The sequence below is a fragment of the Dendropsophus ebraccatus genome, chromosome 6 (assembly GCF_027789765.1).
Source record: "Dendropsophus ebraccatus isolate aDenEbr1 chromosome 6, aDenEbr1.pat, whole genome shotgun sequence".
NCBI lineage: Eukaryota > Metazoa > Chordata > Amphibia > Anura > Hylidae > Dendropsophus > Dendropsophus ebraccatus.
The window spans coordinates 47,698,415-47,712,140 of NC_091459.1; the positions used below are offsets into that span (position 1 = coordinate 47,698,415).

Below are 13,726 nucleotides of genomic sequence, written 5' to 3' on the forward strand. Positions count from 1 at the left end.
TCTATCATAGTACACTGGTAGCTTAAAGTGGTTATCAAGCGTTAGGAAAAACATGGCCACTTTCTTCCAGAGATCTCATCACTTGTCACCAGTTCAGATTCGGTTTGCAATTAAGCTTCATTAACTTCATTGCAAATGAGTTGCAAAATCCCACCCAAGCTGGAGACAAGAGTGGTGCTGTGGAAAAACGTGGCCATGTTTTCTAATGCTGGATAACCCCTTTAAAGGGAATCGGTCACTAGGTGTATGTGGGATTAAATGAGGGCAGCATAAACGCTAAACAGATCGGTGTGTTACTTACATCATTCGGTTAAGCTGTTCTCCTAATGTGCAGAATAGAATTCTTGCCGCACCCCTACTCCTCCTGCTGCTGATTGACAGTTGACTGCCTATATAAAGTATGGATAAATAACTGCCAATCAGCAGCTGGTGGGCGGAGTTTCCTGCTTCTCATAAATATACAGGACTACTAAGCTCATGCACATGAGAGGACTACTTATTGTCCATGTTATTCAGTAAAATATCAATTAAGTGATATATCATTCTGTTCAGCTTCTCTGTTACTAGTTTATGCTGTACTGAGATAGGACAGCAGAAACTTACTGACAGTCTCTTTAATAAGTGGGTATCACGTTACAATCCTGAACAGAAAAATAAAGAGCAGCTCACCTGTGCATTGTCTTTATTACAAACAAATTACTTAACAGATTACTTAAATGTTTCCAGGAAATCCAAACATTTCCTATTATGATAACATTCAAATGGGAGAATCCATAGGAGTCTGTAGACTGGGAATGCACTTTACATAGACATCCACAGGTAATAGTGACATTGTATAAAGGGACTTGTGACAATTAAATATGTTGCTTGGAATGGGTAGATTAAAAAAACAAAACTTTTACATGAGATTAAAAAAAAAAAAAGCTAAAAACAAAAACCTCAGACCGTGTACTGAAACAAAAAGTATCTGTGGATATCTAATCCAGAATACCCGATTTGCTCCCCTCAGAATAAAATCTTTAGCTAGCTTTAGCTGGTATTTTTCACAGTGGATATTTGTGGTGAATAGTTAGGGGCTCATTTTACTGTCACAGCAGCTTATATAGAAATCATTGATTTTTTTTAGGTTGGGTTAACATTGTTTTTTCCCCTCTATGTTTAGTGTGCATGTTGGGTAAACTTGCTAAACAAACATTAGAGATGAACATGCTGGAGCACGCTCAAGTCTAATCATTCAGCATTTGAATATCGGTGGCTGAAGTTGTTAGATGCAGCCCTAGGAAGTCCTGGAAAGCATGGATACAGCCATAGGCCATAGGCTGTATCCATGTTTTCCAGGACTTCCTAGGGCTGCATCCAACTTCTTAAGCCACCGGTATTCAAATGCTGAACGCTAGGACTCATCTCTACTAAACATCTTTCTAGGGGTCCATGGAGCAGGAGCCAAGAGAATGCCTCCATCTAGCCATATACATCAGTTACACATGGCTTTACTGTTCCTACAGACAGAAAAGAACTAAGTGAATCTGTCGTTCTATGTTATGGAAGCTCAGAAACATTAAGGAGACACAGGGTACTTTTAATATAACAGTGTCAGCAGTTTGACACTTTGCATTTTTTTGCAATTCATGTTCCAAAGAGCTTTACCAAGTTCCTAAATTGCTAAAGTCTGTACATTTTCCCCACTCCCCTTGCCATTCTGTATCTGCTTGATTGACAGTCAGCTGGAAACTGATCCCCATTTCCACCTCTCATGCACCAGATGTTGAAGCAGGTCTCAGCTTTTATACGACTGTCAATCAAGCGGTAATGGGAAGGGAATCAAGGAGGCGTTAAGCACTTAAGGGGCTTGGGAAATCCTCTGACACTTTACGTTACGGAAACACAGATGGATATATGAAATGAACAGCTATCTCTTTGCCCTAAAAGCATCTAACAGTCAACAGTTTGAAATGCAAGTTGAGGATATGAGATTCACTTTAACTAGATACTATATTGGCCTATGAGTGATGAATGACATAAGCATCTGCTAAGCAAACACACCATGAGGTTTCAATAGCTTTTGATGATAGCTCTGTAAAACAGATAACAGTGGTGGCATCTCTTGGATAGATCATGAAAAGCTAAGAAGTTATCCATTGAATATTTTAGCCTATGGTTGACAGATGCAACTGCTCAGCATTTGTCACAGCGCTGGATGCTTTTCACTGTATATACAGTATGTTAAAGACCAAAACCGCTTTGTGAACCCAGCCTTATGGTGAAGAGGGCAGAATCCCTCTATTCATGGTCAGAGAAGCATGCAGAGAACTGTCCAGCTGTCCAAATAGTATGCATACAGCTGTAGGGGACTGCTCATTGACTAAGCATTTACTATACCGTATCCCTGCACTGCAATGTCAGTTACCTGAGGTTTCTCTTGTCCTTTGGTCCAGCCAAAGAATTCAATGAACAGCAAAATATGGAACTTTCCGGATTTGTTATGTAAATAAAAGGTTTAGGCAGCTATTAATGTGTAAGTATATGTGTGCATATGCCTTTTTGACAAGCCAAGCAATTCTACTTTGGGCTATTCATCATCACTGGTCACGGGATGTATTTGGGTGCTAATATAGCATAGTGCCATACACTTTCCATTGGTATTGGGTCACATAAAAAGGTGCCATCCAAAGTAGCTAGTAACTCTGCAGATGTCAAGTGTCACATAACACAATCTATGTAAGTCATAAGAAAAGCAGCTTGCAAACTGAAGAACATTTATTTGCTCTGAAACTGCTACAATGCTTCCAGCTGTATCCTGTGGACTGAACCAATACAATCTTACTGGCATATATGTAGTCCATGAGTAATTCTCATGAAATATAGGTCTAAGCTGGGTTCACATTTCTGTTGTGTACCTACAGTATATCCACTCTGCACATAAACAGATCCTTCTAATTGGATGACAAACCAACGCAAACTGAATTGAAACTAATGCAAACTGTCCACTTTTTTCCCCATTTGTAATAAAACAAACAAAAAACCCATATGCATTGCTTTGTTTCTGTTTACACATCTTTTTTTGCCAGTTCCTTTTGTAGGGGGAAAAGAAAAAAAAAAAAATGAAAAAAAAAATGGATTGGTTTTTTTAACAGAAATTTTTGTTCCCCACTTTTTTTCTGTTAAAGAAAATGGAGTGGACAAAAAAGAGATGCAAAAGGATCGAAGCAGTGGAAAAACAGCAGACTAGTAACGGAAACGTGAACCCAGCCTAACAAAGTGGATCATTGTTGATATCGGTACAGCTCACAAAATTAATAACATTGCATCAGAAGCAACAAATATCCTTAAATCAATGGTAAACATGTTAGGCTTGAAATAAAAATAAGATAAACTAGTTAGATGGAAACGTTGCGGTATGGACATTGGGGTATCCAAATGCAGCTGTCACGTGAGGAATTTACAGTATTCAAGGTATTGACAGACGACGTGACCAAGCCAGCCCTGTAGGAGGTGAATCAGGAATGATCTGGGATAACACCCCTTCTTCTATTTTGGTTTCACATTGGGCCTTGTTCCGGAGATAGACAGAGTTTACTATGTGGCCGACTATCTGCACTTGTCCCTGAAAAGATGGATTAGACAGAACTTTATTTCACCAAAAGGTGTGGATGCTAAGCTCAGAGGGGCATGAACTTGATTTATACCCGCAACATAATTCATGCCCTCTCAGCCTTATTCACAATGACTGATCCTGATTCATGCACTCTTGGCCTCATTCACTACCCCAGATTCTGATTCACGCCCTCTCAGCCTCAATCACACCCTCTAAGCCTAGGATTTATACAGATTTTTTAAAAGTTCATGCCCACCTGACTATTCAGAAAAAAGCACAGATAGTCAACTAAATAGTATCATGCCTGTATCATGGCAATGGAGAGGGTAACAAAAAAAAAAAGTGATACAATTATGGCAGCAGAAGCTACAAAAAGATATAAAGAACTCTTATTTCACTAAGTCGGCCATTTCCACCAACAGACTTGCTGATGCAGCAGGTATCTGATGAATGAAGATGAATGAGAATCGTTACTGTAAACGACCCAATTCTATGTCCATCTAAACAATCAGACCCTGTATAGCCACCTAGGGCCACACAGAGGCCACACTCCAGATCACTGTGTAATGAAGAGGTATGATGGGTTAACACTGCGTCCATCAAGTCCTGTTTTACAGGCAGTATAAATTAAAGTGACTTTTATATGTTAAACATTCACAGCGTTCAAGAATAAAGAACAATTAGAGAGCACCAGTGAAGTCAAATGTAGCAATGTCTGGGGCACACGGACTACATGTAGATCAAGCATGGCGGTCTGTGTAGAAGCTAGGTAAAAAGTCATCAAGTCTTTCTTAAATATCTTCTGTACACATTGCACGTATTTCACAAGGTAACGGGGGCTGCAGATACTGTTTTTATGTACTGTTCACCCCATGCAGCTTTTCTCCTGAACTTCATGCTAAAATTCCTAGAATATCCATGTAAACACCTTTGATCTTCAGCAGCTGTGCAGTAACATTCATGTAGAGTCTTCTCTATAGTCGGTGTCCCCGGGTGCTAGTCATAAGAGGGCAGTGATTGCAGTCTGATTTATGGGCTTTAAACAGTCCCTTGGTGATGAGTAGCCATCTGCCACTAAGGTGCAGAACTGCGGCTTCTGATAGTCTCCACTGTCCACCACGGCCCATGTACTGTGCACTTTGGGCCGGTCATATTCACACTGGTCAATGTGTATGCTGAGAGGAGTCTGGTAGTCCCCTCCACTGTTCTCTGCACTGGAAGAAATAGAGAAGCTGACAGCAGAGAATGAATGCTTGCGGTCCAGAGATACTACAGGAACGTTGTAACCTGAGTCTGGTGAGAAGGTGTGGTCCTTCATTATGTGACGCTCAATGATAGGGGTGGCATACTCTGGCTCGGGATAAGTGAGAGGCAGTGCATACTCATTGGTCCGCAGAGGGCAGTCATAGTGGTTTTCTTGATCCTGGCCACTAAACATGTCTTTATTATCTGTGTCCATTGGCTTGAAGGTGGATCCTTTCCTTGTGACGGTGCCAGTACCAATCATCTGGGACTGCTCATAATCTATAGTGAAAGAAAACATCTTATTTAATGGGAATGTATCCCCTAGAGTTTTACAGCAAACCCTATACACATAATGTACAAAACTAGGCATGCTCTGTGACCTGTGTTGAGTCATTGTAAAGGGAGGGGGAGGCTGAGCTACTGACAAAGTGTAACTGTTGCACAGATTTATTTATTTATTTATCACGAAATCAACAGGGGTTGTGATCACAAGCAGTTTTGCAATATACTTTATTTATTTTAATTTTTTTGTTGTTTTAATCAACATTATACTTATTGCTCAACTGTGCCGATATTTGGTCTTTTCTCTTTCAAAAGAGAGACCAAACACAGGAAGTCCCAGCCCTTTGCGCTCGCACAAGGAAATACACCTGTTCATCATGCAGGTTGTGTATCAACTGAGGGCAAGTAACGCAGTAAGTAAGTAAGTATATTAAATTTTTTTTATTTTATCAGCTAAGAAGGAGACAATGGTCTTTGTTAGACAACAATTACGTCAGTATAATGTCACTGTGTGGTTACAGAGTTTTTGCTGATGTGTGACAGGAGAGCTGACCATACAATGTGAGCACCCCCAAGATCCTTTCTTACTCAATATGTATGCACAGCAGCTGTACACATGCACAGTGAAGACAGTCAATACAAAACTGAGACTGGGACTTCCTGTGTTTGCTCTCTCTTTTTTTTTTTTGGAACAGAGAAAAGACCAAATGTCGCATGGAGGGAGCATGGATCTCAGTTTGACAATAAGGGAGACACCTAGTGGCCATATGTATAACACTGATTTAAACAGAAAAATTTCAAAACATAGAAAAAAATGTCACCACAGTGCCTCTTAAATGGCCTGATCTGAAACAATATATTGGTGTCACCGTTCACTGTAATAACTGCTGGAAAGTGTCACCTTTCACTGTCTGATAACTGCGGGGAAGTGGACTGTGCAAAACAGAAAGTGGCGTCTTATTAGACTGACAACTGCAAAAGATATTATAATTTTATAATGGAAAATTACAATACACATCACCAAAAATTCTTATTAAGTAATTTTAACATAAAGACTTGATTAAACCAATGGTTCATTTATAGGTGACACATTCCCTTTAAAGCCGATTGTATTCCAAGTCGATTGCTTTATTCCTGTTAATGCTATGAAAAAAATCATCTGCATGCTTAATGGTATAATATGAAAACTAATAACCTTAACTGTGGTGCAAGAGGAACTTATAAAATACATTCCAGGCTCTGAATTTACCATAAAACAAGCATAATACAATGTGCTGCAAGTACATTTGACCATTTTCATCCTTCTTTATAGTAAACTTCCACTAGATGGCGCTATTGTTAAAGAAAATGTAATGTGTATATGTAGCCATATACCATTTTTTCTATTCCAGCAAATAAGGCTTTGGAATTGACATAAGTATACTATTCGTTTAATCCTCATATAATATGCCGACTGTTTCATTGATCTCTGTTTTCTATTAAAATGGGAGATTTCATTGTTCACTTTCAGAGGATGAAATCTGTCTCGGGATAACATATGTGGGCAGTTACTATGGCAGGTGCTTTATTATCCCCACACCTTTGTATCAGTGCCTCAGATCTTCGGGTGACTGTCACCTTCTGCTGGATATAAATGGCAGAGCAGGGAGCCATCATTCCCTGGACTGACACAATGATGTGATGTATCCTGGCCTGGTGGCTGCAGGCGTGACGAGGCATTGTGGGAATGTGAGCAATATTATTAAGTTTGGTATTTGGCCACAATAACAGGGAACACTAAAAGGGGTGGGAGACTTGTAAGGCAGTAAGTGGGGGCAGTAATACTAAGTGGGGGCAGTAACACAGAGTGGGCACAGTGTGGGGTAGTAATAGTGGAGGCACTGTGTAAGGAGGTATTACTAAGCACAGTGTGAGGCAGTTACTCTTAATGGGGGAGTTCTGTGGAGCAGTAAGACTTAGTAGAGGCAATGTTTCACCAATACTAATTGGAGTCACTACAGTATGTGGCAGAGGGGCCACTGTGGGGTACTAATATTGAATAGCACTAATATGGTACTAATATCGAAGACACTAAAAGGGAGCCATTACTAACCAGAGAGCACTAAGTGGGCTACTACTATTTTGAGCAGGGTACTAAGGAGGGTATTGCTACTATGGGGGCACTACATAGGGCACTATTACCATGTTATTTACTACCAGGACAGAAACTGTGGCTGGGAGTAGCTGCTATTACGGTCTGGGACAGTAGTGAACTAATCTAATGAGAAAAGTTTATCACATTGTCCATGTATGGAACTGGACTATAATCACTTTACAGTCTGCAGATCCAGTGTAGTACTGCAAATCAGCAGGACCAAAGTTATAAGGAAAGCCCAACCTAACAACAAGCAATGAGATAACTGAGGCTTTTAATATGCACTAAATGACTTACTGAAATTAGATCACATACAAATCCCATACTCGGGTATAAAATGCTGCTATTCTCAGGATGAGTAGCAGGACACTCAAAACGTAAAGGGGTTCTCCAGCAAAAAAGTTTCTTTCAAATCAGCTGATGCCAGAAAGTTATATAGATTTGTAATTTACTTCTATTTAAAAATCTCTAGTCTTCCAGGACCTATCAGCTGCTGTATGTCCTGCAGTAAGTGGTATATTCTTTCCAGTCTGGAGAGAAGGAGAGGTCTGCTGTTGGGATTTGCTGTTGCAATGGACAGCTCCTGTCATGGACAGAGGAGGCAGCAGAGAGCATTGTGTCAGACTGGAAAGAATATACCACTTCCTGCAGGACATACAGCAGCTTTTAAGTACTGGAAGACTTGACATTTTTAAATAAAAATAACATACAAATCTCTTGCACTTTCTGGTGAGTTAACAAAAAAATTCTCACTGGAGTTCCCTTTTAATCACTATGTTCAGGCCATTTTCTGCACATCTATACTTTTAATTTAGCAGGAATCAGAAGTGTGGTCTAATGGTCTTTCTGAGTGTCAATAAATAAAAGTATACATGCAGGAAGTGGCCTGAACGCAGCCATTAAACTGAATGGGTCCAGTGCCAGAATGTCACAGTGTATATGGCATCCTATTCTGAAGCATATGACATACCAGGTTAACACAGTGTGAACCCAGCCTAATGTCTATGCTGCCAACAAGATCCTAAGAAGTAACACCACAAACATAAATGAGTGCAATTACTACTTAGGGCTGGTTCAGAAGACTATGCTTTGCATATACATCTAAATACAAGCTAAAAGGTACTTAAGATATATATATATATATATATATATATATATATATATATATATATATATATATATATATATATATATATATATATTTAGGTATTCACGTAATATGGATGTAGGCAGCATGCTATGCTAGACTCAGCAGGAACTGTTGGGGATAAGTATGTGGGGTGTGGATTTCATGCCCAGGCATATAGAGTATGCTAGACTTCCAGAGCAGCACAGGTAGGAGGAGACGTGGAGGGAAATATGCGGTAACACTTGTTTCTTACCTTCGGTGTCGCACTTGACAAGGTCAAACTTCTGCAGAATCTCCTTGTCACTGGTGTAACTGATAGTGAACTCTGTGGACTGCTGCCTCATGAATGGCTGCTCCAATTGCTTCCAGCACCCTGCACAAGAGAACGCATTTACTTTATACAGACCCATAGACAAACCTAAGTGCTTGTTCACATGGCAAGAGGTTTGGCTGCAGATTTACTTATTTAGCAATCTGCGGAAAAGAACAGATAAGAGACAATGTACTTTTTTTTTCCAGGACTGAAGAATCTGACATTATGAGCTGCTTCTCTCCAAGCCAAACTGCGCCACATGGTGACAGGTAGCCTATTGGATGTTACCCTTACACTCACCATCACTTTGAGCTTCAGCCTTATAGGCGTCTGTTTTCAATTGTTTTCTAGAAAATAAAAAAAAATATATAAAATTTTATAGATAGTTTTATAAACAAACAACAGACTCTAATGCTGCCACAATTAACCCAATGAGGTCACTCATGAAAACTAAAGGGTCTTTTACACGGATGATTATCGATTTGCCAGGAACGTTGCTAGAGACGCTCCTTTGGCCACTCCATGTAAAAGTGTCAGCGATCAGCCGAGGAGCGGGAAAACGCCCAACCTTTGGCAGATCGCTTTTGGATTGTGGTAAAATTCATTAATATCGGCCACATATCTTTATGTGTAGCCAATAGCAAAAAGCAAAACTGACAGCACAGATATGTATATGTCCTCGCATTCTGTTTCAAGATCAGCAGCACTGCTTGCATACCTAGTGTACTGCTGTGTGATCCAGCATCCTTCTCTCCGACTCTCCTGTCCTGCTTTCTATCTTCAGGCCATCGCCTCTTCCAGAATGATTGACAGCCGGAGGAGGAAGGACAACCCAAAGATAAAGGGTAGGATGGGAGATCTGGAAAGCAGGATCCTGGATTACACAGCAGTGCACTAGGCACATAAGCAGTGCTGCTGATCTGGACAGCACAGATATGTATATATTGGGTTCTGGGATATGTATATATCTGTGCAGTTATTAATTAATTTGTTGTGCCGTGTACAGGCACTGCATCTCACTCATCTCCACTCATTTGTGTCCTTACACAGCCCCATGTTGAACTTTGTAACAGGACCCTAACAAAAGAGGTATTGTCCATACAGATAGATTATTGTGCTCCAGGAGACTTATTGCACCAACCTAGTTATAAAAAAAAAAAAAAAAAAAGGAGAAAAACAGCAGCACTGTACCTTCTTGCTATGCATATGCAGATGACTGTGATGAATATACACACAACCAAGGCCAGTGTAATAAAAATTGCAATCAGTTTCCAACCTATAATCAAAACAAAACATAACATTACATAAAGCAAAAAGTCCAAATATTTATTATTATTAAATGTGATAATATCAGTCGGAGATGATGACCGACATTGTGACACAGATGCCAAGCTCTCCTTACAGGTCTAACTTTATAAATACATTCTGCACAACTTCCTAGGACTGCATCAAACTTCTGCAGCCACCGGTATTCAAATGCAGCACACTTGGGCTTGGAAGAACCAGAGAGTACTCAAGATCCCCTCATCTCTAGTTGTGAAAGAGCACAGAGCAGGGAGAGGCACTCGGCCATGCACTTTTCTCCCTTCTTCTAGCAACATGGGGGTCTGAATACCCAAGACCAATCAAAACTTTTGACACGTCTCTACGACAAGTCGAAAGTTTTCTGAAATGTCAAGTAGACTTTAAAGTAGACATCTATTAGAATACAGAATAGATACCAAAATCATTTTCTTCAGACGGAACAGGTTCGGTGATGTTCTTTTCTTCTTTGATGACATTCTTTCGATTCTTCTCATTCGGCTTTTTCCACATGGGGTGAGTGGATGAATTATGGGCTGAGGAAATAAGAGCAGGATGGAAAGTTTCATCACTCAGCAAGGACTAAAGGTTTATTTACATTTGGCCACTTTTCATGTATTTTAGTATAAAGCAGCTAGCAGACTATGAGCAGATAAGCTGCAGAACAGCATGGCTCCAGGCAGGTTTCCTTCTGCATGCATTAGCAATATGAGGCCTTGTAACAGTATAAGGCATCATGCACACAGGAGGGCCCTGTGATAGAAGCTCCCTGGTACACAGTCATACACTGTTTGTGTTCTGATGTATATGTATGGAGCTACTGTCCCCTAGAAGCTAACCTCAATAGAGACAGCATCAGGAGGAGCATGGCACCATCTGTATGAATTAGAGCACAATACATTGTACACCTCTGTATATAATTAGTGCAGTATAGTAAAGGCCCTGTGAACCTCTACTTAAACCCTATTAGAACTTTGTAAAAAAAAAAAAAAAAAAAAAAAAAAAGTTACATGCACGTGCATAAGGCCTCAGTAATAAAAATATATATTTTTTTAAGCAATTACTTTACTTTCTTCATTGAGCAGATTTCATTCATTTATATTAATTATAAGTTGTTTTCATGTGGATCACAAAAATGACACTTAAAGTGACTGTACCACCAGGCCCAGGCTGAAGCACTGGAGGCGGGCCGACCCACCCTTAGTGGGAAGAAACCCTAGCCCCTCTATGATAGGGTTCCATTAATTCTAATGGAGTCACGTCATAGAGGGGCTGGAGTTTCCTCCCACTAAAGGTGGGTTTGCCCGCCTCCAGTGCTTCAGCCTGGGCCTGGTGGTACAGTCACTTTAAAGAGGCACTGCTGTAAAAAAATAAAGGTTAAGAAAATCAACAGAGGTTGAGATCACAAGCAGTTTTGCAATATACTCACTTTATCTATTTAAGTTTTCTTTGTTTAAATCAACATTTTACATATGGCCACTAGGTGTCACACCACATTTTAGTTTCTGCGCATCCACATTCAGTAGAAGATAATCCTGCTTGCATTGTATGGTCACCTCTCCTGGCACACAGCACCAAAACCTTTGTTTTGGCACACAGTGAGATTATGCTAACTGAATTGTTGCATAATGAAGAGCATTGTCTCCCGGTAAGCCCTCAGTTGATATACAACCTGCATGATGAACAGGTATCTTTCCTTTTGTGAGCATGCAAAGGACTGGGACTACCTGTGTTTGGTCTTTTTTTTTTTTTTTTGGAACATAGAAAAGACCAAATATCAGCATGGAGGAAGCATGTGCTGCTGTTTGGCTGTAGGTATAACATTTTTTTTTTTTTTTTAAGTTTTCTATGTTTAAATATTGCAAAACTGCTTGCAATCATTACCCCTGTTGATTTCTTTAAAAAAAATTTTGACAGTGCCTGTAAGAATTTTTTGCTGAATGTGATTTAGATCACTCTCCATATACAATACATACTTTGTGCAAGGGCACATCCCATAAGTTCCATCTTCAGAGCGATTCTTTGGTTCCAGGTCCGTGGTATTATCCGAAGAACTCGAGCCACAACCGGAGGGATAAAGTTGTTCCGCGTAGGATCCTGGAAGTTTGAGTTGCCCTCCAACACCTCCAAAAACATACAAGTAAATATGAAAACTATAGTAAGATAGACACACAGAATAAAATATTCCCTTATGGTGCGTTCACACCTACAGGATCTGCAGCTGATTTTCTGCAGCAGATTTCCTTTAAATAACTGAACACAGCATCAAATTTGCTGCAGATCTGCTGCAGATCCTGTAGGTGTGAACGCACCCTTAATAAGGAATCTGGAGTTTTCCAGGGTAAATGTATTTATGACCCATCTTTAGGATTGGTGGGGTCTTGCCAATCAGCTATTTTCCAGAACTGCAGCATCTACATATATAAGGAGCACACCCAGAAGCAGACATCTCTGTGGATAGAGTAGTGGCTGTGTTGGGTTTCTGCAGCTTAGCCATCATTGAAGTAAGGGTGTGTTCCCACTATGGGATATGCAGCGGAATTTTAAGCAATGCGGCTTCCGCTTGAAGTTCCGCCTGTCCCTTAGACTAAATAATATTCTCAAACGAAGTCCGTCATCTGTCCAAAGAACTGACGTGAATTCTTTGGGTGGATGGCAGATTTCGTTTGAGAGTATCACCGAGTCTATGGGACAGTCCGCCACACGGCCTCTGCTTAAAATTCCACTGCATATTCCGTATAGGGAACATACCTTAAACGAGAGCTGAGCTGCAGGAACCCAGCATGGACACTACACAATGTATGTATTAATGGTACCAGTTGAATAACCAGAAGTAAGCACCAGTCCTATCTATATGACATAATGTATGGTGTTGTCTACTTCCAGCTTGGTTAAGTCAGTTGTGGCCATCCCACTCATCTGACATTGATGACCTACTCTGGATAAGTCATCAGGAAATGTAGCTCCGAAAACCCCTTTAAGAAACTAAAAGGACATCCTAAAGTACATGTACATCATTCTGTAGGGGGTTTAGGAGTGGTGGAAATGCGTGGTTAGCTCAGTTATCAGTTCACCTTTTCTTCGCTGCTCAGTGCTCCTTTGTAACTCCGCCACTTTGATCCATCCCTTTTATAGCTGATGATATAAGATTTCACGTAAAAGTTAAAGTTTTGCAACGTGGATCCTGTAGTTACAATACCTAGAACAAATCAGCAAAACAAGAGACTATGAACTGTTAATATCCAGGAACAATGGCCCATGGCCAAACTTTAGTGATCTGATGAATGGATATCAGTTTTAGAGTCCTTTAGATTTATGCAAACTTCAGCTGTCCCAAACCGCAAATGAGCACTCATCAGCGCTCAATTTCAGTGCCTTAACACAGCACAGATATATGCATACACATAATTAATTAGTAATTAATTGTGCCGTCAATTTCCAGATTACACAGCAGTGCATACTTACCTTCAGCACTGTGGTGTGATATGACACTGTCAGCTCCCGTGCTGCTGCTTTACCTACAGAATCCTGCCCTGCATTTTCCAGAATGAGGGGGGGTGGCAACCTGAAGACACAGCAGAGCTGGAGAGTGGGATGCCAGATCACACAGCAGTGCATACTTAAATCACACCACAGTGCTGAAGGTGACACTGTAAGCTCCCGTCCTCTTGCTGCTGTGCCTACAGAATGCTGCCCTGCATCTTCCAGAATGACTGACAGCTGGAG

The 13,726-nt window shown here is 40.4% G+C and overlaps 1 protein-coding gene across 1 annotated transcript in view; it reads right to left on the reverse strand.

The window, feature by feature from the left end:
- Positions 1-671: 671 nt before the first annotated feature.
- DCBLD1 (discoidin, CUB and LCCL domain containing 1) overlaps positions 672-13,726 on the reverse strand; it is a 46,744-nt gene continuing 33,689 nt past the window's right edge. Inside the window, exons 9-15 of the mRNA XM_069974928.1 lie at positions 13,075-13,199; positions 11,977-12,124; positions 10,420-10,536; positions 9,890-9,974; positions 8,999-9,045; positions 8,639-8,758; positions 672-5,119 (exon numbers count right to left, since the gene is read on the reverse strand). Of these exons, the coding sequence (XP_069831029.1) occupies positions 4,596-5,119; positions 8,639-8,758; positions 8,999-9,045; positions 9,890-9,974; positions 10,420-10,536; positions 11,977-12,124; positions 13,075-13,199 (1,166 nt within the window). The 3' untranslated portion in view covers positions 672-4,595. The remainder of the gene's footprint in view (positions 5,120-8,638; positions 8,759-8,998; positions 9,046-9,889; positions 9,975-10,419; positions 10,537-11,976; positions 12,125-13,074; positions 13,200-13,726) is intronic.